Source organism: Oncorhynchus mykiss, chromosome 3 (assembly GCF_057628025.1).
Source record: "Oncorhynchus mykiss isolate SJ-2025 chromosome 3, ASM5762802v1, whole genome shotgun sequence".
NCBI classification, from domain to species: domain Eukaryota; kingdom Metazoa; phylum Chordata; class Actinopteri; order Salmoniformes; family Salmonidae; genus Oncorhynchus; species Oncorhynchus mykiss.
This window is the reverse complement of record NC_143024.1, coordinates 26472006-26498237: the sequence shown is the minus strand read 5'-3', so window position 1 is coordinate 26498237 and position 26232 is coordinate 26472006. Positions and strand designations below refer to the sequence as shown.

The 26232-nt window shown below is 40.4% G+C and overlaps 1 protein-coding gene across 15 annotated transcripts; it reads right to left on the bottom strand.

The window, feature by feature from the left end:
• Positions 1 to 612: 612 nt before the first annotated feature.
• On the bottom strand, positions 613 to 23731 carry LOC110511049 (FXYD domain-containing ion transport regulator 6). 15 transcript variants are annotated; one of them, XM_021592128.3, is made up of 11 exons: positions 23153 to 23731; positions 8371 to 8427; positions 8169 to 8195; positions 7335 to 7361; positions 5525 to 5545; positions 4976 to 5170; positions 4559 to 4633; positions 3729 to 3765; positions 1353 to 1446; positions 1075 to 1115; positions 613 to 953 (listed from the first exon to the last, which is right to left on the bottom strand). In XM_021592128.3, exons 2-10 carry the CDS (start codon positions 8420 to 8422, stop codon positions 1098 to 1100), a joined length of 546 nt encoding a protein of 181 aa, XP_021447803.1. In that variant the 5' UTR covers positions 8423 to 8427; positions 23153 to 23731; the 3' UTR covers positions 613 to 953; positions 1075 to 1097. The 15 variants fall into 15 exon arrangements, with proteins under 15 accessions (XP_021447803.1, XP_021447829.1, XP_090082802.1 ...); XM_021592154.3 differs by having other exon boundaries at positions 5147 to 5170; XM_090226676.1 differs by lacking the exon at positions 1353 to 1446.
• Positions 23732 to 26232: the final 2501 nt, after the last annotated feature.

Here is a 26232-nt window from a genome sequence, read left to right as displayed (position 1 = left end):
CTCCAGCTACATTATTTCACAAGGAATGCCTTAGTTAGCCTATATTTGAGTGACCAAGTGAATTTAGGAGAATTCTTATCATTTCAAATGGGAATTATCATTTCAAGTATTTTCCTAATGGGATGATAAAAAGGTTTATCTTATGCAGTCAAACCCCCCCCCCCCCCCTCCCTTCTTTCGATTGTGGCCACTTTCCTAGATGGAGGAAATACATCTGTCACTATTGAAAAGCTGTCTTTGACAGGTCCTCTCCCTCATCCATCCTGCAGCTAGACCCTCTTTGGCCAAGAATATACCAATAACCATAACAGAGTTATTTTCATGATAAAATGATAGGCCACTTTTGTTAAGCAAAAAACTAATCAGATTAGCATGCAACAATGGTTCTAAACAATGGGCTGCAGCATGTTTGATGTTGCTGCACTTGTCAGGAGGTTGAATGAATTCATCTACTATTGCCTGCAGAAAGGTGCAACATCAGCAAAACGGGTGTGCTGAATATCCATTAGAACTGCGCTACTGGGGAAAAACTGTGCCAGTAGCAGTGACTGACAGGGAGACAGTCTATGCCAGTGGCTGATAGTGGGAAAAGTTGGAACACAACACACAATGACCCATCTACATCACTTTATTTAACAATGTGGAAATATTACAATTTAAAAAAGTCATAAATAGTCAAGTTCTAACTTAAAAAATCGCTTGTTCGTGTGTGTCTATCACATATGACAGGTTTTATAGCCTACCCTACTGCATCAACCAATTATGCCTTCAGAATACTGTCGCTGTAGATTCATTCATATAGAAAAAAGAGAAAAGAAAAAAACATGTCAAGAGAACATATCAGCAGGATGAAATTTAAAAAATTAGCCTTGTGCTCTCTGGGAGATAGCCATAGTTAGTCCTCCACTGTCCAATGCTGCCGCCTGGTGGCGAGACTTTACATCACTGGGGACCTGAGAGCAGAATGGTAAACATGATGAGATGTATTGGTTTCATAAATAAAATGATACATACAAATCAGACATTTGATAAAGACCAATATGCCAATGAAGACAAAGATATAGATGATTTTACCTGTCACAACCCCTGCCTCTGCCTCAGGTACCCCAGAAGGCCTAAGAGAGGAAAATGGTAAACAAACAGGTAAACCACTAGAGCAAAATCACTACTTGGACAGTGATTAAAAAGTATACAATACCTAAACAAGCCATCAAGCCAACAAGCCAAACCCTAAAACATAGGGGGGAAATGTATTAAAACTCAAAATGAGTACTGAAGCTTCTGTCTAACGGTTAAGAATATTCTAAAAAGCTCCTCTTACTGGTCTAGAGATTACACTTTAAAGGCCTTACAATGAACTCAGTCAAGGGTTGCGGTCCAAACACTTCAGCCCTCAAATTAAGTGGACACTTCTGATGAGGTATCATGACGTCTGACGAGTATACACTTGCAGGGCAAGGGAGGAAGGAATGATTTAATTCATAATACAAAAATCAACTTACATTGCTACATCCAACATGTCTAACAAACGAAACACAGGTATTAACAATGCCCAAACATACAAAACATATACATAAAATACAAAACATAAACAATATATTATTATAATGATTCATGAAGATGTTATTCTTGTTGTTATTCACTATGGTTAGTGTTTTACTAAGATAATTCAAATCAATCAGAAAAATTGGTAATTTTGGTATAGAATTTTGGTTTGTGTATAAAGTATTTGGCAACAAGAATACAAAAAATAACAATCATTTCAGTGGTTTTGTTATCATTGCAATAGTAACATATTATATATTTTATGTTAAAATTATAGGCAGTGTTCATAATGGTAAATAAGTACTTTGCAACGTTTTCCCAAAATTCTGTCACAAATTTACATTCAAAGAACAAGTGAGACAGATTCTCAGCTTCTTTTTCACAGAAAACGCAGATATCATCAATAGCCACAAATTTGGAAATCATAGAAATACATGGATATATCTTATGTAAAATGTTGAAGTGTATCTTCCTTAACTTCGTTTGGTATACAGTATTTGTAAGGCCTTAACCATGCATTTTTCCAGACAATGTCAGGATTAAGCATGTTCCAGAAAAACTTTCCTCTCGGTGTAAGTTGGTTTTGTGAATGAAGAATTTGTCTTATTACAACAAGATTTCTCAAGTAAGCCCACGCCTTCAAATCTGAGTTCTGGATAAACTTTATGATCGTTCCCAAAATTAAGATGACTTTTCACAAGTGTAGTTAGACCACTGGGAACGGCTTTGATCACAGAAATAAACTCTCTGAAAGGTATTGGAAACTCTTTCAATGTATAAATTGTTCATATGTGAGAATATTACCCTTGTTGTTGAAAATATCAGGAAAAAAAGTCAATATTCCTCTCATGCCAGCTGGGGTAGAACCATCCTTGGCTGAAAATGCATCACTCGTTCATCCTGTGATGATTGTGTTTTCAGCTTGTGGTTACTTTATATGTGCTACAGACAATCATGAGTGCATGTCTACTTATATTAAATATATCATTATTAATATACGCCTACGGTAAGATAGCTAGCAAATTAAGTAGCTAACTAACGTTAGCCTGCCTAACGAACTTCTGAAGGAAAATGTTTTATTTCTACAATTGCCAAAAACGTACTTTTTACGAGATGTGTTTGTGCCGTCATGTGCATTAGTAGCACAAATTCTAACTTATTTGCATTCGTTTTTACTTACACTTGTATGTTGACTTCTCCATTGATGTTGTTTTAAGTTATCACTGACTTTTCTTAGCGGATGTACAATCGTTGCAAATTTAATTATTGGGAGTTTCAGGCCCCGGAGTGAACAGAATTGTAAACTCGCAAAGCCGAATAAAAACGAGGACTGAGGGGCTTAGGTTGCAAACTTCCCTTGCTTGGCTAATCATTTGGACCACCCTCCAAGATGGCGACGGAGATTCCCCCAAGGGCATTGTTACGTTCCCCAGTTTCTGTGTTGTGGTTTTGTTTGTGTGTGTGTGTTTCAGGAAGCAGCTGATTGGTGGGCCACATCGATGATTGGAGATCTGACCCCGCCATCTCTCGTCAGGGGATACAGTTGTATCCCATTACAGACTCCTCTCCAGCTATATAAGCCAGTGTTCTGTTGCTCAGAAGAGAGCTGATTAGTGTGTCCTGTGTTGGTTGTTGTTAAGAGCTGATGGTTATGTTCTGTGGTTGTTGCTGAGAGAGCTGATTGGTATGTCCTGTATTAGTTGTTGCTCAGAGAGAGCTGATGGTTATGTCCTGTGTTGTTTCTCAGTTTTTTTGTTTTGGTGAAGTAGTTTGTATTATTCTGTTTAATTTGTTTCCAGGGGGGAAGGCACCTATGGAGTCCTTAGGCAAGAGGCCTGCGGGCATACACAACCCGTAGTATTTACTGTCTATGCACACTAGGAAAGACCTGGGCGGACCAGCCCCTGTATTTTGGTTAGCGTACCAGGTGGTGCTAAGATAGGTAAGTAGTGGTTAGGTAGGAGAGGGGGCTTTGACATGTACTTTCTTTGCTTTAGTTCCGTTCAGCCCCTTTTCCCCAGATTTACCGTGTGAAGGAATAAATTCCCAGTAAAGGGTAAATTCTCTGTGTACATAAAAGGCATAAGGCGAGGGTAGGCGGACGAAGGTGTCTTAAGTGTTTGGACCGCACAAAGTTCTTTCTATGCCATGTTTTATCAACACTATCTCTTTGTCCAACTTACCGTGACTTCGGACTTGATTTACATGGGCATTTCTGGCCTGCAGAGAGAGAGAAATTGGTGTGAAGAAGAGCTACTATGATGGAAAGATGATAAGCTCTGAGGATAGCCAGAGTTGACAGGCCTCTCTCCATCCTAGGTGTCAAAGACACATGCCTGGTAAACTAGCACTAGAATGAATATACTGCCTGCTAAACTAGCACTAGAATGAAGATACTTCAGCAACTGATCTGTTTTGAAGTTGGAATATTATATTTTACAAGACCCTATCCACTAAAAAATACCCAAACTAAGCGCTTGAATGATTGATTATTTGTACAGCTTGGACAGAACACTGAAGACCCAAAGCCTCTTTGCACATGTGTAGTAGCAGGAGAGGGGACACACCCTCTGCCCCCTGTGATATCTATGACTAATGTAATGGATGCTTGGAGTAAGATTTAGGGCGGGTGGGGGGGCTGCAGCTATGCCTGGGGTGGGGTGGATGAGTGCAAGAACATGAGATGAGGAGGGAGGGGAAAAGGCTGCATAGCGTCCAGGTCAGTTTTAGTCAGTGCCCTAGATGTGCAGATGCCTACAGGGTAGAGAGGTGTTGGGTGTCCTGGGGGTTGTGCAAGGCATGTTGGCCTGCATCCCAGCCCCCAGCAAGTAACTGACCCCAGGCTTGTTTATAAGGACTGGACTGGTAAAGAAGGGCTGTCCAATGGATCAGCATGTTGAACAGCGCAGAAATACAATTATGGAATGAGATTGGTACAGTAGAAATAAACTTATGAGACTAATCACATTTTATTTCAATTTAAGTATAACCGTAGTTGGGCAGACAGACTTACTGACGATTAGGACAATGCCCATGACAAACAGTACCACAGCGAAGATCAGTCCACCGATCCTCAGAGATTCATAGTCTGAAACAGAAATACATTTGTATCCCTGCACAGTAAGGCCCACTACTACAGAACATGTGCAAGGCACAGTGTAACATAAACCATCTTAATCAGTACATATGTATGCACTGTACCCTCTTTGGGTGTATTACAGCATAGCAAAGCTATGCAATTATGACACCATGTTCCTATGAGATAATTCAAACATACGCTCCTACTGTATATGCCACGATTGATAAATCTATCAGGTTCACATCTATAGGTATCTATATTTTGATTGATATTACTGCCTCAAACGTGGAAGGATATTCACTGTAAGAGCTGAATATATCCTATAATGTGTCTGTGAATGCATAGACCTACTGAAGACAGGATAGAGCAGTGTGTTACAGCAGAGTGGGAGGGACTGTTTGCCAGTTGAACTTGAAAAATGGAGGGAAAACGCAAACCCGTCTTGACCTCCCAGATATTTCCTGAGAAGTGTCACGTTTACCCCCAGTGGAGTTAGTCCATGTTGATCCATCCCCCACTCACCGTAGTGAAATGCAGAGTCATAGTCTGGGAGGGGAGAAGGAGAGGGAATACATGAAAACAAAGCAAATAGAGGACAGAGCTGCGCATGCGCCAGATGGAATGCATTGTAAAGGAACCACTGGGAGACTTATACAAATGTTGTGGCCCTGCTGGGAATTAAATCTCCTTTAAATCACACACATTCATAGTAAACCCTTTCCATAGAAACTTAAACACCATGTTTGGAGTTAAACTAATTCAAACATAAACTGAGTTTCGAGTGCAACTGGTGTGAAAAGATGGTGAGTGACCAAAAAGTATGCGATTTGCCAACATGCTCTTTAAAGTGAAATACAATCAGTACAGTAATGTTCATCTGAAACAACAAGAAACCTTTACCCTTTTCAACCATCCTCGATGCTGGAAAAGAAAAGACAGAAAGCATTAATGATTGACAGAGAATAGCTCTGACTGTGTGCTTGGTGTGAACTACGAAGCTTTCAGAACTGGTTTAAGGCTCTGTTTACCTTCAGAACTGTAGTCAAGTGTTCCAGAGGTGTACATTGAATGTAAATAGTGACTACTGTACACATGATAGTAAGACTGGTTGTAAGTGTTCTGTGATTTTTAAAAATATGGTCCACTTGTACTGAAGGTTTAGGAATGGTGCATGCACTTAGATTAAACCACTGGGTGATGCGATACACAGTGCATGCTTTTAAATACAATCTGGCAACAATCAGGTGGCTCTCTCTTCAGAAGAGTAAAGGGGAAGTTGCAAAATGTGGTTGAAATGTAGGGGAAATGCTAAAGCTACAATGATGCAAGACACCACACAGAGTTGCATTTAGTCCTGATGCATTTATAACCATACCCACTCAGCAGTCATTTCCCAAGGCCAGTGACCCATGTCAGCTCAGGTAGGTGCTGTAATAAAGCAGACTTCACTGTGTGTGTGTGTGTGTGTGTGTGTGTGTGTGTGTGTGTGTGTGTGTGTGTGTGTGTGCGCACGCACATTGGCTTGTGCAGTGTGAGTAACCATTTGAGAATCAACCAAATGTCACATCTTCCCTCACAATAACATTTAGATTAAGCATCTAAATCACATGGATGTCACGTTATCTGGATCACCAAATAACAAATAAATGACTCCTGCTTCGTTGAGTACAGAGGTAATAGAACCACTTCTTGAAGATCCCAAGGTGTAGTACAATAATCACTGCTCAGCTCTCTAACAATGAAATGCTTCTCTGATTGGCTCATCTTGTATCTGCTGACATTTTCATTTTGTTTTCTTCTAAAGGATGTCAGAGAACGACAACCCGAGCCAGCAGGGCTTTTTATGGTGCAATAGATAAGCCTAATGTCCGACAAACACTTTCGTTTGGTGTCATTCCTCTCCATTACCAGGGGAACTCATATCCTGCCCCAAATCACCCTGTTGACTGAGGAGAAAAACAACTAATGTAGGGTAATCTGCTCAGGAACAAGTCAGCACAACACAACCCAACCCAACGTGCAGTGTAGGACTGCTTAGCACCACATGCTACTACAATATGGGAGGCTTAGCTGCACTTCAAATGACCGATTACTAAAATCCCTCACATGAGAAAAAGGCTAATCCTGGCCAGGAAAGCAAAGGCTCTTTCTTACACCAGTCTAGATGAGCCCATTTCAAATGAACTGGATTTAATCATAACTTGAAATCCTTACACAATAGTACTTAATCAATATAGTTGCGCACTATGTAAGTACATACAAAGCAAAGCTAGTTACTCTACAGAGAGCCATACTCTATGGTAGGGGTATCAAACTCATTCTATGGAGGGTCTAGTCTGCTGGTCTTTGCTTTTTCCTTTCAATTAAGACCTAGACAACCAGGTGAGGGGAGTTCTTTACTAATTAGGGTGGAGCGAAAACACACAGACCCTCATTTCACGGAGGGCCGAGTTCAGCAGTGTGCTCTACGGCAGAGTTTCCCAAAGTCGGTCCTGCCACCCCGACAAGGAGTTATTTCAATCAGCTGTGCAGTGCTAGGGCAAAAACCAAAATGGGGACCCCAGGACTGAGTTTGATGAAACATTGCTCTAGGGCAACTGACCAGCCAATAACAAATATGGCGGTGCATTCTCAGTGCCCATTCCAAAACAGACACCGTGTTTCTCATTCCTTTATAACAACACTGAGGCATCCAATAAAACAAACTTACCTGGCATGTCCCTGCCTATAGATGACCCTGTTAGTATAGACAGACCAGGGACCAGCTCATTCTTTAAATCACTGGCACTCTTAAGACACTACACAGTTCACTAAAATATGACACTGCACACATTCCTCTATCACATTGCAGTGTCTCCCCTACATGTTTGGCCGACACTGGACATTTTTTTAAATGTATTTACTATGTTGATTTCTGCCCCAGGATGACCCCATCCGCTGCAACCCCCAACCTCCCCCTGCTAACTCTGCCACCACTGCTGAAAAACATCCTAGGGGGAAACACTGCACTGTGAATGACCTTTCCAGTTTCTCTACAGACAGCCATACTCTAGGACAGGGTTTCCCAACCCTCTCCTCTGCCCCCATCCCTCAGACATTTCACACTTTTGTTTTAACCCTAAACGGGCACACCTGGTTCAATTAGTCAACTAATCATCAAGCCTTTGACTAATTGAATCAGGTGTGCCAGTTTAAGGTTAAAACAAAAATGTGAAAAGTCTGGGGGGACCGGGCAGTGTTTCCCAACTCCAGTCCCCCCCCCCCCCCGCAAGCACACATTTTTGTTGTAGCCCTGGACAAAAACACAAAATTCAACTCATCGAGGATTCAAGTTGAATCAGGTTTGTTTGTCCAGGGCTACAATAAAAATGTGTACTGTTAAAAAAAAGGGGGGTATTTGAGCACTGGAGTTGGGAATCACTGCTCTAGGGCAACTGATAAGCCAAAAAGGATGGCCATGCATTCTGTGTCTATTCCAAGGCAGACAGACTGCATTTCTCATTCATTTGACACAGCTGAGGCATCCAATGCACTGCAAACTTACCTGGCATCTCCCTGCCAAATCCTGACCCTGTTAGTACAGACAGACCAGAGACCAGCTCATTCTTTAAATCACTGGCACTCTGAATAAAACATTACAGTTCCCTCACCACACTGTGAATGCTCCTCAGTCACCATTCATGTGCTGGAGTCAAGTATTTTGAGAGAGAAGCTCAAACATAAAAAAGTGAAAGGAAAAAGCTCACCCAAAGCTGGAGGAACACAGGAGCAGAATGCCACCAACAGAGAGAGATCCATGTCACCTGGAGACAAAGGGAAACAACCACCAGAAACATGAAGGACCTCCCAAAGACAATGACTGAAAGCGTAGGAGAAAAATGGCAAAACAGAAAGCAAATACTTTATTTGAGAACCAAGTTCAATCGCCTGGGGGGACGCATTTACTTATTTCAAGCATAATGTAATGGAAAGACTGCTATGCTCATAATGAGGAAACATAACAGGCTTACACAGTTGTCCTGACCAGCGGAGTGATGAAGTTCTCCCACCACCAGTGTCTGACAGGTCTGGTTGTGGGGGGAATAGGTGCAGATCCCAGCATTTTAACGTCAGCCTTGTTGATGAACACATACAGCTTTGTATCGGAGGGGACCAGCAGTGCTAGTCACAACACCCTGCAACTTTAACTTTTTATGGCTGGGAGGCAGTATTGAGTAGCTTGGATGAATAAGGTGCCTAAAGTAAACGGCCTGCTCCCCAGTCTCAGTTTCTAATATATGCATTTTATTATTAGTATTGGATAGAAAACACTCTAAAGTTTCTAAAACTGCTTGAATGATGTCTGTGAGTATAACAGAACTCATATTGGCAGGCAAAATCCTGAGTTGAAATCAAAACAGGAAGTCAGAAATCTGAGCTTTGTCTGTATTCACCAGAGTCCCCAATGAAATCCCCTTGAGATATGAATGGTGTTGCACTGCCTAGGGGTTCCACTGGATGTCAACCATCAATAGAAATTATAATGGAGACGATATGATGTTGTGGGAGTGAATGATAGCAGAATCAGTCAGGTGTCTGGCAGTCAGCCATTTTCTGATCATGTTAATTCCTTGTGGTAGTCACTTGCGTTCCATTGCTCACAAAGACAAGAAGGAGTACTCCGGTTGGAACTTTCTTGAAGCTATATGTTAAAAACATCCTAATGATTGATTCTGTACTTAGTTTGAAATGTTTCTTCGACCGGTAATATCACTTTTTGAAGTTTTTGTCCGATATAACGCTGACCAGAATTAACGTTTGGATATGTATACCAAACGCGCTAAGAAAAGAAGGTATTTGGACATAAATAAGACATTTTCGAACAAAACAATCATTTATTTTGGACATGGGATTCCTGGAGTGCTTTCTGATGTAGATCATCAAAGGTAAGGGAACATTTGTCATGTAATTTCTTGTTTATGTTGACGCCATCTTTGCGGCTGTGATGTTTTTACTGTTGAGCGCCGTCTCAAAAGTATATATGCGTTTCTTTTTCCGTAAAGTTTTTTTGAAATCTGACACAGCGGTTGCATTAGGGAGAGGTATATCTATAATTCCATGTGTATAACTTGTGTTATCATCAACATTTATGATGAGTATTTCTGTTGAATGGTGTGGCTATGTAAAATCACTGGATGTTTTTGGAACTAGTGAATCTAATACGCCAATGTAAACTCAGATTTTCTGATAGAAATATGAACTTCATCAAACAAAACATGCATGTATTGTGTAACATGAAGTCATATGAGTGTCATCTGATGAAGATTATCAAAGGTTAGTGATTCATTTTATCTCTATATGTGCTTTTTCTCTCTCTCTCTTTGGCTGGTAAAATTGGCTATGTATTTTGGTGAGTTGTTGGTGACCTAACAATCGTTTGTGGTGCTTTCCCCATGAATCCTATTTGAAATCGGCCACTGTGGTGGGATTAACAACAAGACTACCTTGAAAACGATATAAGATACATGCATGTTTGAGGAATTTTAATTATGAGATTTCTGTTCTTTTGAATATGGCGCCCTGTACTATCACTGGTTGTTGTTATATAGAAGTTAACTTCTTATGGCTGCAGGGGCAGTATTGAGTAGCTTGGATGAAAGGTGACCAGAGGTTCCCAGAGTAAACAGCCTCCTCCTCAGTCTCAGTTTCTAATATATGCATATTATTATTAGTATTGGATAGAAAACACTGAAGTTTCTAAAACTGTTTGAATGATGTCTGTGAGTATAACAGAACTCATATGGCAGGCGAAAACCTGAGAAGAAATCCAAACAGGAAGTGAGAAATCTGAGGTTGGTCGATTTTCAACCCAGGCCCTATTGAATTCACAGTGAGATATGAATGAAGTTGCAATTCCTAGGGCTTCCACTAGATGTCAACCGTCTTTAGAAACTTGAATAAATAACGGACATCATCGAACAAATCAAGCATTTATTGCGGAACTAGGATTCCTGGGAGTGTATTCTGATGAAGATCAAAGGTAAGGGAATATTTATCATGTAATTTATGGTTTCTGTTGACTCCAACATGGCGGCTAATTTGATTATTTTTCTGAGCGCCGTCTCAGATTATTGCATGGATTGCTTTTTCTGTAAAGTTTTTTTGAAATCTGACACAGAGGTTGCATTAAGGAGAGGTATATCTATAATTCCATGTGTATAACTTGTATTATCATCTACATTTATGATGAGTATTTCTGTTGAATCGATGTGGCTCTGCAAAATCACTGGATGTTTTTAGAACTAGTGAACGTAACGCGTCAATGTAAACTCAGATATTTTGATATAAATATGAACTTTATCAAATAAAACATACATGTATTGTGTAACATGAAGTCCTATGAGTGTCATCTGATGAAGATCACCAAAGGTTAGTGATTCATTTTATCTCTTTGTGCTTTTTGGAACTCCTATCTTCGGCTGGAAAAATGGCTGTGTTTAATTCTGTGGCTTGGTGGTGACCTAAAATTATCGTTTGTGGTGCTTTCGCTGTAAAGCATATTTGAAATCGGACACTGTGGTGGGATTAACAACAAGATTACCTTTAAAACGGTATAAAATACATGTATGTTTGAGGAATTTGAAATTATGAGATTTCTGTTATTTTGAATTTGGCGCCCTGCAATTTAACTGGCTGTTGTCATATCCGTTAACGGGATTGCAGCCAAACAGTTCCCCCATGATCTCTTTATGTTATTAGCTCCTGACTCGGGGTAAGGGTAGAGGGGGTTATTTCAGTGTCTGCACCATAGAACACAGGTATCCTGTCCTGGCAGTATCGAGATGCAGGGAGGAGAGACCCGGGCTGAGTTGCACTTGATATTTGGTCAGGGGGTTAAAGACATACAGTGCCTTCAGAAAGTATCCACGCCCCTTTACTTTTTCTACATTTTGTTGAGTTACAAAGTGTGATTAAAATGGATTTAATTGTAATTTGTTGTCAAAGATCTACACAAAACACCATGTAATGTCAAAGTGGAAGAAAAATTCTAACATTTGTAAAACAAAATATATATATATATATATATGTAGTGAAATAAATTACTAATATATAGGTCACTAATAGGTCAGTATTCAATCCCCTAAGTCAATAAATGTTAGAATCACCTTTAAGCAATTACGGCTGAGTGTCTTTCTGGATAAGTTTCTAAGAGCTTTCCACACCTGGATTGTACAACAATTGCCCATTATTATTTTCAAAATTCTTCAAGCTCTGTCCAATTGGTTGTTGATCATGGCTAGACAACCATTTTCAGGTCTTGCCATAGATTTTTAAGTATATTTATGTCAACACTGTAACTTGGCCACTCAGGAACATTCACTTTCTTCTTGGGAAGCAACTCCAGTGTAGATTTGGCTTGTGTTTTAGGTTACTCTCTTGCTGAAAGCTGAATTCATCTCCCAGTGTCTGGTGTAAAGCAGACAACCAGGTTTTCCTCTCGAATTTTGCCGGTGCTTAGCTCCATTCTATTTATTTTTTTTATCCTGAAAAGCTCCCTAGTCCTAAACGATTACAAGCATACACATAACATGATGCAGCCACCACTATGCTTGAAAATATGGAGAGCGGTACTCCGTAATGTGCTGTATTGGATTTTCCCCCCAAAAAACACTTTGTATTCATGACAAAAACTGAATATCTTCGCCACATTTTTTTGCAGTATTATTTTAGTGCCTTGTTGAAAACAGGATTATGTTTTGGAATATGTTTATTCTGTACAGGCTTCCTTCTTTTCACTGTTAATTAGGTTAATATTGTGAAATAACTACAATGTTGCTGATCCATCCCCAGTTCTCTCCTATCACAGCCATTAAGCTCAGTAACTGTTAAAATCACCACTGGCCTCATGGTGAAATCTCTGAGCGGTTTCCTTCCTTTCCGGCAACTGAGTTAGGAACGACACCTATATATTTGTAGTGACTGGGTGTATTGATACACCTCCAAAGTGTAATAAATAACTTCACCATGCTCAAAGCGATATTCAATGTGTGCTTTAAAAAATATATATATACAGTATATAACCAGTAGGTTCCCTTCTTTGCAAGGCATTGGAAAACTTCCCTGGTATTTGTGTTTGAAATTCACTCTTCGACTGAGGGACCTTACAATTATATGTATGTGTGGGGTACAGATAAGGTTGTCATTCAAAAAACTAATGTTAAACACTTTTATTGCACACAGTGAGTCCATGCAACTTGTTAAGGGACTTGTTAAAGCACATTTTTTTACTCCTGAACTTATTTAGGCTTACCATAACAAAGGAGTTGAATAATTATTGTCAAGAAATGTCCACTTTTCATTTTTAATTAATTTGTAAAAAATAAATCTAAACAAAATCCACTTTGACATTATGGGTTATTGTGTGTAAGCCAGTGAAAAACAAATCTAAGTTTCATCCATTTGAAATTCAGTATGTAACAAAAAAAAATGGAAAATGTCAAGGGGTGTAAATCCTTTTTGAAGGCACTAACTCAGCTTTTTTTCTCAGCTGGAATGTGCAGTCACTGTGCACGACGGCATGCCGCTACAGTTTTTCACACGTATACCATTCTTTCTACAAATGTTCGTCCAAGCCCTTCTTCTAGATTTTCCCATCATGTGTTTATCGGTCGTGGCTCTTAAACCAAAACCCCCACACTGGAGTGTTGTTTGTGGAGACATTGGCACCCTAGGCAGAAAGTGTCCTGAATTTTGTTACAGACAGCAGATACAGTTGAAGTTGGAAGTTTTACATACACCTTAGCCAAATACATTTAAACTCAGTTTCTCACAATTCCTGACATTTAATCCTAATAAAAATTCTCTGTTTTAGGTCAGCTAGGATCTCCACTTTATTTTAAGATTATTCTGACATATCAACATAGGTACTTTTGTAGCCGTTTCCTCCAGCATCTTCACAAGGTCCTTTTTGCTGTTGTTCTGGGACTGATTTGCACTTTTTGCACCAAAGTACGTTCATCTCTAGGAGACAAAACACGTCTCCTTCCTGAGCGGTATGAAGGCTGCGTGGTCCTATGTTGTTTATACTTGCATACAATTGTTTGTACAGATGAGCGTGGTACCTTCAGGCGTTTGGAAATTGCTGAAAAGATGAACCAGACTTGTGTTGGTCTACACATTTTCTTCTGGGGTCTTGGCTGATTTCTTTTGATTTTCCGATGAATGTCAAGCAAAGAGGAACTGAGTTTGAAGGTAGGCCTTGAAATACATCCACAGGTACACCTCCAATTGACTCAAATTATGTCAATTAGCCTATCAGAAGCTTCTAAAGCCATGACATAATTATCTGGAATTTTCCAAGATGTTTAAAGGCACAATCAACTTAGTGTATGTAAACTTCTGACCCACTGGAATTGTGATACAGTGAATTATAAGTGAAATAATCTGTCTGTTAACAATTGTTGGAAAAATTACTTGTGTCATGCACAAAGTAGATGTCCTAACCGACTTGCCCAAACTATAGTTTGTTAACAAGAAATTTGTGGAGTGGTTGAAAAATGAGTTTTAATGACTCCAACCTAACTGTATGTAAACTTCCAACTTCCAATGACTCCAACTATAAGTCTAAATGTTTCTTTAAACAAAATCTTGTTTGTTGGAGTGCTGCAGAAGAATGTACTCACCTGACACTAATCTCTAGGGAACTGTGAGTATTTTTGATTCATGTGCAGAACACGAATGTGGGATTTTGGGAGAATTGAACGGTGAACATACAAATTAGCCATATTATATATCTAATTATGTATTCATTACATCACCTGTCAGATTAAGTCACTGTCCTCAGGACTTCTGTCCAACTGAAATATGATAATTAAGAACTACTCTGGCAGCAGATGAGGTGGCAGAACTCATACTATAAATTATGTAGATTTCCACATGACTGCCGTCACTGTATTTAATATAATAATATGACAGTGATTAAAACGATTAGCCCCACTGACTCTGATCAGAGCCCATCTTTTGATCAGAGTCCATCTTTTGGCACAGACCCTATCTGTCCCATCCCTAGCCCAAGGCATAGAGAAGCTGTTCTATAAGGCGACTATAACTACTCATACTTAAGGTTTCTGAGTTGGAGCAGTGTGGCATGGTTTAGAGAGAAACAGGGATTTAAACACTCAACCAGGGTTTAAGAACAGGATTAACAACAATCAATATCTTAATCTACCAAATGCTGCAAGAGTTATAACAAAGGCCAATAATCGTGTTTGTTACAGCATTCTACTTTAAAGGAGACTCACCCTCAAGTAAACAAAGTTTAAACTAAGTTATTCTTAGAAAATACTTTTAACCTCAGTCATGGTTTTCATCTAGCCCATTAGTCTATAGATAGCTACTTCTCATGCCTAGAGAGTTGTGAGGTTATTGCATTTTGACTGAACTGAAAAGGACAAATAAAAAGTAAGAAAATTAGACTAGCTTCTTATGGTTAGGGGTTCTCTGCTCGACAACATTCCACTGAAAAGGCAGCACGCGAAATTCCAAAATATTTTTTAGAAATATGAACTTTCATATATTCACAAGTGCAATACACTAAATGAAAGAAACTTCTTGTTAATATTCCCATCGTGTCCGATTTCAATAAGGCTTTACAGCGAAAGCACAACATATGACTATGTTAGGTCAGAGCCTAGTCACAAAAACACACACAGCCATTTTCCAGCCAAAGAGAGGAGTCACAAAAAGCAGGAAGAGAAAATTAATCACTAAGCTTTGATGATCTTCATCAGATGACACTCATAGGACTTCATGTTACACAATACATGTATGTTTTGTTCGATAAAGTGCATATTTATATCCAGAAATCTCAGTTTACATTGACACGTTACGTTCAGTAATGTTTTGCTTCCAAAACATCCAGTGATTTTGCAGAGAGCCACATCAATTTACAGAAATAGACATCATAAACTTTAATATAAGATACAAGGGTTACGCACAGAATTAGAGATATACTTCTCCGTAATGCAACCGCTGTGTCAGATTTCAAAAAAACTTTACGGAAAAAGCAAGCCATGCAATAATCTGAGTACGGCGCTAAGACAACAAATCAAGCCATACAGATATCCGCCATGTTGGAGTCAGAAGTCAGAAATAGCATTATAAATATTCACTTACCTTTGATGATCTTCATCAGAATGCACTCCCAGGAATCCCAGTTCCACAATAAATGTTTGATTTGTTCGATAAAGTCCATAATTTGTACAAATACCTCCTTTTTGTTAGCGCGTTTAGCCCAGTAATCCAAATGCTCAATGCACGATCGCTTAGTTCATACGAAAAGTTTAAAAAGGTCATATTACAGTTCGTAAAAACATGTCAAACGAAGTATAGAATCAATCTATAGGATGTTTTTATAATAAATCTTCAATAATGTTCCAACCAGATAATTCCTTTGTCTTCAGAAATGCAATGGAACTCAAGCTAACTTTCACCTGAACGCGCGGTCAGCTCATGCCACTCCGCCAGACCACTGACTCAATCCCCTCTCATTCCTCTCTCCTTTACAGCAGAAGCATCAAACCATGTTCTAAAGACTGTTGACATCTAGTGGAGGCCTTGGGAAGTGCAATTTGACCCCATAGACACTGTATATTCGATAGGCAAAGAGTTGAAAAACTACAAACCTCAGATTTCCCACTTCCGGGTGGGTTTTTCTCAGGTTTTCGCCTGCCATTTGAGTTCTGTTATACTCACAGACATCATTCAAACAGTTTTAGAAACGTCAGAGTGTTGTCTATCAAAATATACTAATGATATGCATATATTAGCAACTGGGACTGAGTAGCAGGCGGTTTACTCTGGGCACGCTTTTCATCCAAACGTGAAAATGCTGCCCCCTATCCCAAACAGGCTAGGCTACTACAAGCACCGAAACTGTTAACCCAGTCCGTTTTGAACATTTATGGTACAGCAGGCCTATGCCAACTGGTGGCTTGTGGCTGAATTTGGCTCCCGGGTGATTTAATTTGTTGGACATAAAATACTGTAAAAATTAAAGCAAATTGTCTCTAAGTGATTTTCATTTTGTAAATCTGTTCCAAAGTATTCTCACGGATAATAGAGAGATATGTGACCATATACAAATTTAAGCGAGGTTTGACTTGGTAATGTTATACTCAAATATTATACACTACATGACCAAAGGTATGTGCACACCTGCTCATTAAACATCTCAGTCCAAAATCATGAGCATTAATATGGAGTTGGTCCCCCCTTCGCTGCTACAACAGCCTACACTCTTCTGGATAGGCTTTCCACTACATGTTAGAACATTGCTGCAGGGACTTGCTTCCATTCAGCCACAAAAGCCAGTCAAGTTCTTCCACACTGATCGACAGACAATTTCTGTATGGACTTCGCTTTGTGCACGGGGGGATTGTCATGCTGAAACAGGAAAGGGCCTTCCCCAAACTGCTGCCACAAAGGAAGCACAGAATCGTCGAGAATGTCAGTGTTAAGATCCCCCTTCACTGGAACTACGGGACCGTTATTCCTCCTCCATCAAATTTTACAGTTGGCACTATGCATTCGGGCAGGTGGCGTTCTCCTGGCATCCCCCAAACCCAAGTTTGTCCGTCGGACTGCCAGATGGTGATGTGTGAGTCATCACTCCAGAGAACTGACAACTAGCAAGTGTATTCACTGACATTGTCAACCTCTCACTGACAGAGTCTGTAATACCTACATGTTTGCTCTTTATTTAACCATCTTACATATAAAACCTTATTTGTTCAGCAAAAATTGTAAATAGCTCACCACAGGTTAATGAGAAGGGTGTGCTTGAAAGGATGCACATAACTCTGCAATGTTGGGTTGTATTGGAGAGAGTCTCAGTCTTAAATAATTTTTCACACACAGTCGGTGCCGGTATTTCTTTTCATGCTAGTGAGGGCCGAGAATCCCCTCTCACATAGGTACATGTTTTCACATAGGTATGTGTTTGCAAAGGGCATCAGTGTCCAAAAATCCCCAAATCTGGCAGTGGCTTCTGATTAAATTACATTTTCACGGAACCGTTTGTTGCAATTTCGATGAGGCGCTCTTATTCAGACATCGGTAAGTGGACTGAAGGCAGGGCATGAAAGAGATAACGAATCCAGTTGTTTGTGTCATCCGTTTCGGGAAAGTACCTGCGTAATTGCGCACCCAACTCACTCAGCTGCTTCGCAATATCACATCTGACATCCGTAAGCTTGAGACAATTTGCACACAAAAAAATCATAAAATTATGGAAAGACCTGTGTGTTGTTCTTGTTAATGCAGAGAGAAGCGCTCCAAATTAATCATAGCCTCAATTTTGTCCCGTACATTGAATATAGTTGCGGAGAGTCCCTGTAATCCTACATTGATCATTCAGGTGAGAAAAACACCCAGATAGGCCAGTCGTGTGAGAAACTCGTCATCATGTAAACGGTCAGACAAGAGAAAATGAAAGGTCAGTAAAGAAAACATTAAGCTCGTGTCAATATATTGACCCTTGATAAGCAGCGCACTTCTGTATGTTGTAAAAGCATTACATGGTCGCTGCCCATATCATTGCATATTGTAGAAAATACATTGCTTTAACAAAGTTAACCATTTTCACTGTAGTGTGCAAAACTCTTTCAATCTGTCAGGCATTCCCTTGGCAGCAAGAGCCTCTCAGTGGTTGTAGCAGTGTACCCAAGTGGCGCGGGAGAAACTGCTTGCATGCGTGTTACCACTCCACTATGTCTCCCCGTCATGGCTTTTGCGCCATCAGTACAGATACCAACACATCTTGACCACCAAAGTCCATTTAATTTCACAAAGCTGTCCAGTACTTAAAAAATATATTCTCCTGTTGTCCTGGAAGAGGTCGTCTTCCTTAACTTCCTATGGTATAGGGGACGGTTGCGTCCCACTTGGGCAAAAAACAGGGAAAATGCAGCGTGGCAAATTTAAAACAATTATATAAAAATCTAACTTTCATTAAATCACACATGTAAGATACTCAATTAAAGCTACACTCGTTGTGAATCCAGCACACGTGTCAGATTTTTAAAAGTATTTTCGGCGAAACAAAGACCAAAAAATAATTCTTAATGGTTAGGCCTCTGGGTTTCGCCTGCTACATAAGTTGTTATACTCACAGACATGATTCAAACAGTTTTAGAAACTTGAAAGTGTTTTCTATCCAAATCTACTAATAATATGCATATCTTATATTCTTGGCATGAGTAGCAGGAAGTTGAAATTGGGCACGTTATTCATCCAAAAGTGAAAATGCTGCCCCCTATCCCAAAGAGGTTAACCTGTCTACGATACTGGTTCCCAATTGGGGATCAACCCTCCCACGTTCAGCTGAAACGGTGGCGCATGGAACGCAAAAATATTCTTAAAAATATTTAACCTCCACACATTAACAAGTCCAATAGCTCAAATGAAAGATAAACACCTTGTTCATCTAGCCAGCGAGTCAGATTTCTAAAATGTTTTACGGCGAAAACATAGCACATATATATGTAAAACCACCACCAGACACAGCTCATTTCAATAGCCAAAACATGCAATCAACAAACGCAGGATTAAAAAATAAATCGCTCACTAACTTAATTGACCCCCCATATACCAGGAGCTGTGCCAGGCCCGCCACGTCTGTTGACTCATCCAGCTGTAACGCATAGAATTCACTGGCTTGTATGCGAAGCAGTAATTGTTTCAAAACATGTCCTGCCATGTCACTGATGCGTCGTGAAACAGTGTTGTTTGATGGAGAAATTGTCTGTATAGTTTTGTCCTTTTCCCCCAGCAGCAGGAAGAATTAAGTCCTCCAAAATAGTATGGGGCTTTCCTGTCCTAGCCACTCGGTAGCTCACCATATATGACGCTTTTAGCCCCTTCTTATTAATGGTATCTGTTGCTTTTATCTGTCTTACTAATCTAAAGTTGTCTTAATTCTCGCTTAAAAAAACTCCTGAGGCTTATTTTTGAAATGGGCATGTTTTGCTTCTAAATGTCTGTGCCAGAGTGAAGGTTTCATTGAGTTGTGAGAGTACTTTTGCACATATAACACACTGTGGCTGAGGAAAGGCACTACTCCTAATATAAGTGAACCCCAAATCAATGTAGTTCTCATCATATTTGCTCCTCTTCGATGGTCCAATCTCCCTATCTGCTGTTTGGTGCTTTCACGGGTAAGGGGGCAGTAGCTCTTCGGCTGCATCAGATTCACAACTGTCAGTGTCCATGCTAGCTGGGCTAACAGCAAATTTAGAAATAGTTATGCTAGCATTGGATGGGCTCGTGGAAGCAGAACAAGTTGTGTCGTCGACAGGTGCAGGTGTAGTACTGCTGGTAGTAACAGTACTACCAGTAGAGCTGGTATGTGTCTCTATGGACGCAAGCCTTACTTTTTTTTAACCATTCATCAATTTTCAAGCAAACGGAATGAGCAGCAGCTATGTTTGGCCACATATGGACCATTTGTGGCATTCCCGCGAGAGAGTAACAGTTAATGTGATTGGATGTTAATTGTTTGACTAGGCTAGCTGTATTTGACATTGCATTGTTATTTCGCTGAACACTAGATGGTTTAATTTTATTTTTGGTAGTGAAACAAGGCTACTCAGGCGAAAATAAACCTCACCCAAATATATAGCCACGTTGGAAAATATAAACGGACTGCTTGAAAATGTGAAGAATTATATATATTTTTATTCGCATACCACCCCAACAGATCCACAGATGACACAATCGCACTCCACACTGCCCTTTCCCACCTGGACAAAAGGAACACCTATGTGAGAATGCTGTTCATTGACTACAGCTCAGCATTCAACACCACTTCCCCTTCTGTACTCCCTGTTCAAACACGACTCCAACACCATCATTAAGTTTGCTGACTACACAACAGTGGTAGGCCTGATCACAGACAACGATGAAACAGCCTATATGGTGGAGGACAGAGACCAGGCAGTGTGGTGCCAAGACAAGAACCTCTCCCTCAGTGTGAGCAAGACAAAGGAGCTGATTGTGGACTACAGGAAAAGGCTGGCCGAACAGGCCGCCATTAACATCGACGGGGTTGTAGTGGAGCGGGTGGAGAGTTTCAAGTTCCTTGTTGTCCACAAACACACCAATACAGTCGTGAAGAGGGCACGACAACACCTTTTCCCCCTCAGGAGACGGAAAATATTTGGCATGGGTCCCCAGATCCTCAAAAAGTTCTAAAGCTGCACCAGAGAGAGCACCCTAACCGGGTAGTGCGTACGGCACTGGGGCAAAGCTCCCTTCCATCCAGGACCTATATACCAGGCGGTGTCAGAGGAAAGGCCAAAAAATTGTCAGACTCCAGTGACCAAAGTCATAGACGATTCTCTCTGCTTCTGCATGGCAAGCGGTACCGGAGTGCCAAGTCTAGGACCAAAAGGCTCCTTTACAGCTTCTACCCCTAAGCCATAAGACTGAGGTGCAATTAATCAAATGGCCACCCGGACTATTTACATTGACACTCCCACACCTCCATTTGTTTTTACACTGCTGCTACTCGCTGTTTATTATGTATGTATAGTCACTTCACCCCCTACCTACATGTATAAATTCAACTCAACTAACCTGTACCCCTGCACATTCACTCGGTACCGGTATTCCCTGTATATAACCTCGTTATTTTATTGTGTTAGTTAATTATATATTTTTTTACTTTAGTTTATTTTGTAAATACTTTAACTCTTTCTTGAACTGCACTGCTGGTTAAGGGCTTGTAAGTAAGCATTTCACAGTCAGTCCTGTTCTATTCAACGCATGTGACAAATAAAGTTTGATTTGAACGTGTTTCCACTTCTCCAAAGTCCAATGGCAGCGAACTTTACACCAATCTAGCTGACGCTTGGCATTGCGCATGGTGATCTTAGGCTTGTGAAGCTCCCAACGAACAGTTATTGTGCTGATGTTTCTTCCAGAAGCTATTTAACTCAGTCGTGAGTGTTGCAACCGATAACAGATGATTTTTATGTGATTTAGCACTCGGCGGTCCCATTCTGTGAGCTTGTGTAGCCTACCACTTCGCAGCTGAGCCGTTGTTGCTCCTAGACATTTCCACTTCACAATAACAGCACTTACAGTTGGCCAGGAAGCACTAGCAGGGCAGAAATCTGACGAACTGAATTGTTGGAAAGGTGGCATCCTATGATGATGCTACATTGAAAGTCACTGAGCTCTTCAGTAAGGCCATTCAACTGACAATGTTAGTCTATGGAGACTGCATGGCTGTGTGCTCGATTTTATACACCTGTCAACAACGGGTGTGGCTGAAAGAGCCAAATCCACTAATTTGAAGGGATGTCCACATACACTATATATACACAAAAGTATCTGTTTGTGCTTCTTGCGGTCTACAAATTATTTGTAATAATTTATCCGGCCCTAGTTGATGATCGCTGCCATAGTCATTGGCTTATGTCATGTATGCTATTTCTAAACTGTCTTGCCTAGCTAAAATATTTGAACCCTTGATTAATTCTAAGCTAAGATATTTCTTACCTTTTTATTCTAAATGTACATCAAACAGGTTTTAGACCATGTCATAGCATTACCTCTGCTGCATCCCTAGTTATGTGGTTTACTGTATGGAAAAAAGGCAACATTGTGCTGCCCTCTTCATTGACCTGCCAAAGGCTTTGATACTGATGATCACTCACTGCTAATTCAGTCTTCAATTGGCCCGAGACCAGGCTGCATGTAACCGCTTTAAAAATCACTTGACCGATGTAACTCAATGTGTATCTACTGATGGTGTTAAATCAGGTTACCTGTATATTACGAGAGGTGTCCCGCAGGGGTAGATTCTGTGTCCTGTAAATATAACTGATGATATGTACTTTGGATGGTGTCCATATTGATCCGTGTCCCTGTTAACAAATAGCTTTTCATCTATTCAGAAGCCCAGATATCTTTCAAAAAGCATTTTGATGAGTTAACTAAAAGTCAATATACTTTTCTTGCACCTTATTAGTGGAACAAGCTTAAATGTTCTTAAACTAGATGTTTTGGTGTCTCTTGTAGCAATCCTGAAAGATGATTGAGGACCTTATTGCTGATGAATGTGTTTGTTTTTATGACCATGTTTTTCTTCCTATGTGCATTTTGCATTTAGATTTGATGCATGTATTTTCTGTAATTTATGTAATTCAGGACTCATCTGTAAAATATACCTTGGTTTCAGTAGGACTACCTGATAAAATAAAGGTGAAATAAATAAATACAAAATGTATGGTCACGTGCTCTCAGATATTTACAAATCGTTGTAAATGTAATGATATGGGGAGCATTCTGTAGACAAAATGTTCTTAAAACCAACGGAAAAATTGCCTTACTTGCAAGGCTATTTAAATAAGTTTAGGAATTTATACACAAACTTTAAAGCTGTGCGCACAGCTTTCTTCCAAAAAGCACATGTATAACAACAGCCTGTCAGAACAGTCGCGCTGTTGTTGCCTAAAAGATTTATGGCAAATGAAAACAAATTACCTGTCAGAAGTCCAATTAATGGAAAAGAGGTGCCTGTGGAGTTAAGATGAATAACAAAAATGCTTGGGTCGCTACCTCCGCCCAGTGCGCTCCTTCAGATACAATGTTTCTAGTGTTTTAATTTACCGACACAAAAAGTATTTGCAAAACTGATAAAACACGGTTAATGAGCGTACTTAATGTACATGCATTTGTTCAAAAATAATGAAAATCTGGTCCTGAAATGTTTCTCCTGAAACATCCAACACAGTTTTCGTAGTCTAGTATATCTGAGCGTCTGGTGAAGGAGGAGGGGGTTCGGGGTTGGTCTGAGAAGAAACGCAATCTGCCCTCCAAAATTACCCAGCTACTGAGAGGTAAACAACCTTACAGCCAACTCTATTTTGATTTTAGTTTTCCCCAAACAAACGCCGATTCAGTCACCGAATTGCTATAGTGTTGGAAAACGTTAAACATTTTAAATGCATGAACTGTGTGCGGACTGAGGGAGCACACCCATGAATCTATCCTAGGCAGCCGATAGTGCAAATCTAGCGCAACTATCGTCTAGGTTTGATGTGCTTTGCGGGTAATACACTCGTGTCCCCTGTGGACCGGCTCGTAAATATAGCATCCTCCATTCAGACTGCAAAGGCATAATCAACCTCATTAACCATCTTTAATGTCGAGCCGCTTAAAACAGGAAAATGTGTACTAAACTATTTTTCACCACCATTTTCATATTTTCGGACAATTTGTTGTACACCGTGTTCAGTCAAGGGTGTGCACCATCCTAAATCGAAAATACATGAGAACGCTTGCTTGTTCTGCCCACTATGATTAATTTGCTCCCATTGGAAACGACAGCCTGTGGTCTATCTTGGGTTAGTTACACAAATCTTTGATGATGTCTTTGCAGCTGAATGCCGCTCCATGGGGGACACGAGTGTATTACCGGGAAGGCTCATCAATCCTAGACAGTAGTGCACATGTAGCGCCAACTATTGGCTGCTTAGGCTACCCTGAATCTGTTTTAGGCTGTTTAAAAACATAAAAATGGTGTGCAGTTATTTGGCATTGTGAGACTATTTTCCATATAATTATTTCACAGTTCAAAACAAGTTTAGCACTGTATGTTAGGTCTGAGTGAGGTAACATTCAGTGGGAGTAAAATGATTTCCTAAGCATGCCAGAAAGTGGGGTATAGCCTATTCTAAGGTTGGCCCAGCAGCTGTAGGGATGGCCCAGCAGTTTCAAACAGAGTCAACAGAAGAGAGTCAGTTCCAGGTTAGAACAAAACAAGAAAATTACAAACCTTTGGAAAAAAACAAAAGGCTAAGCTTGGTTATAGGTTACGCCAACTTGGCTTTGGCCTTAAAAAGTTAGCTACATGCTATCCCACACATTAAGACTTTCCCATGTAGGCCTACTACTGTGAGTAGCCTGCCTAGCCCTTGAGTCATTGAGTAATAGCCTCAAGTGGATGTTGCTCTAGATGCGGAAGTCCCGCATCAGGTTCAACATCCACTGGAGGGCTCCCCCTGGCGGGCTGTCCAGGTGAGCTGTACAGTCCATTTTGGAGCCCTCGAGTGGATGTTGAGCGGGACTCAAGGATGTCTCCATCAGGAGAGCCACTGCTCAACTGGATGTGGAAGTGTCACCAGATACACAGATTCTGTAGTGGTTTGCATTTTGCCTGTACATTAAATAATATAATTTTTATCTAACAGGCTTATATGTTGTTTTGGACTGTTAAGACATTCATTAAGATTAAACTTGACTGTTATTGTTGCATGTTAGCTAGCATGCTAGCTATCAATCATAATGGGTTTGGTTAGCTAGCTAACTAGGGTCGTCAACCAGATTAGCATCTGAATTCTAATTATTTTGAGTGTAATGCAGTTGTTTGGTGACACTAACCAGATTTTCATCCAGTTTTTATGGGAGTAAAGTCATACCTTATTAAAGTAAATCATGACAGCTGTCATGGAAACCGTTTCGGTACAATTTTACAAATGCCAGCACAATGTTTGGTTTGACATGGTGGGATCTGTTTGTGTCAATAAAATGAATTATGCGAGAAATGAAAGTGGAAACACCTTTATGTGCAAATATTGAAAGAATAATACATTTGGAGTCACGCGATGACATGGTGTGGTCCTCCCACTACGACCCTGGAAAGCATGTAGTTTATTAGGCTACAGATTAAATAAATTGTGAAGTTCACAGGGTGGTGAAAGTACACGGTATGAACTTTATGCTCCTTTCCAAAAAAAAAGCCACTGATTACAGGCAAAATCCGCACTGAGCTAAAGAGCAGAGCTGCCGCTTTCAAGGAGTGGGACTCTAACCTGGAAGCTTATAATAAATACCATTATGCCCTCCGACGAACCATCAAACAGGCGAAGCGTCAATACAGGATTAAGATTGAATCGTACTACACCGGCTCCGATATTCGTCGGATGTGGCAGGGCTTGCAAACTATTAGATTGCAAAGGGAAGCACAGTCACGAGTTGCCCAGTGACACAAACCTACCAGACGAGCTAAATTACTTTATGCTCGCGTCGAGGCAAGTATCACTGAAACATGCATGAGAGAACCAGCTGTTCTGGCCGACTGTGTGATCATGCTCTCAGTAGCGGATGTGAGTAAGACCTTTTAAACAGGTCAACATTCACAAGGCCGCAGGGCCAGCTGGATTACCAGGATGTGTACTCTGAGAATGCGCTGACCAACTAACAAGTGTCTTCACTGACATTTTCAACCTGTCCCTGACGGAGTCTGTAATACCAACATGTATCAAGCAGACCACCATAGTGTTCTTGGGAACAGGGACTAAAGTAACCTGCCTAAATGACAACTGACCCATAGCAGTCACGTCTGTAGCCATGAAGTGCTTTGAAAGGCTGGTCAATGCTCAACACCATTATCACAGAAACCCTAGACCTACTCCAATTTGCATACTGCCCCAACAGATCCATATATGATACAATCTCTTGCACTCAACACTGCCCTTTCCCACCTGGACAAAAGGCACACCTACGTGAGAATACTATTCATTGACTACAGCTCAGCTTTCAACACCATAGTGCCCTCAAAG

Coding starts and splice junctions, on each gene's coding strand:
- LOC110511049 (XM_021592128.3), bottom strand. CDS start 8,422: ATGGATCTCTCTCTGTTGGTGGCATTCTGCTCCTGTGTTCCTCCAGCT. Junction 7,362..8,168: donor ATTTGGCAGGGAGATGCCAG/GTAAGTTTGCAG, acceptor CTATACTAACAG/GGTCATCTATAGGCAGGGAC. Junction 3,766..4,558: donor GGGCATTGTCCTAATCGTCA/GTAAGTCTGTCT, acceptor CTCTCTCTGCAG/GCCAGAAATGCCCATGTAAA.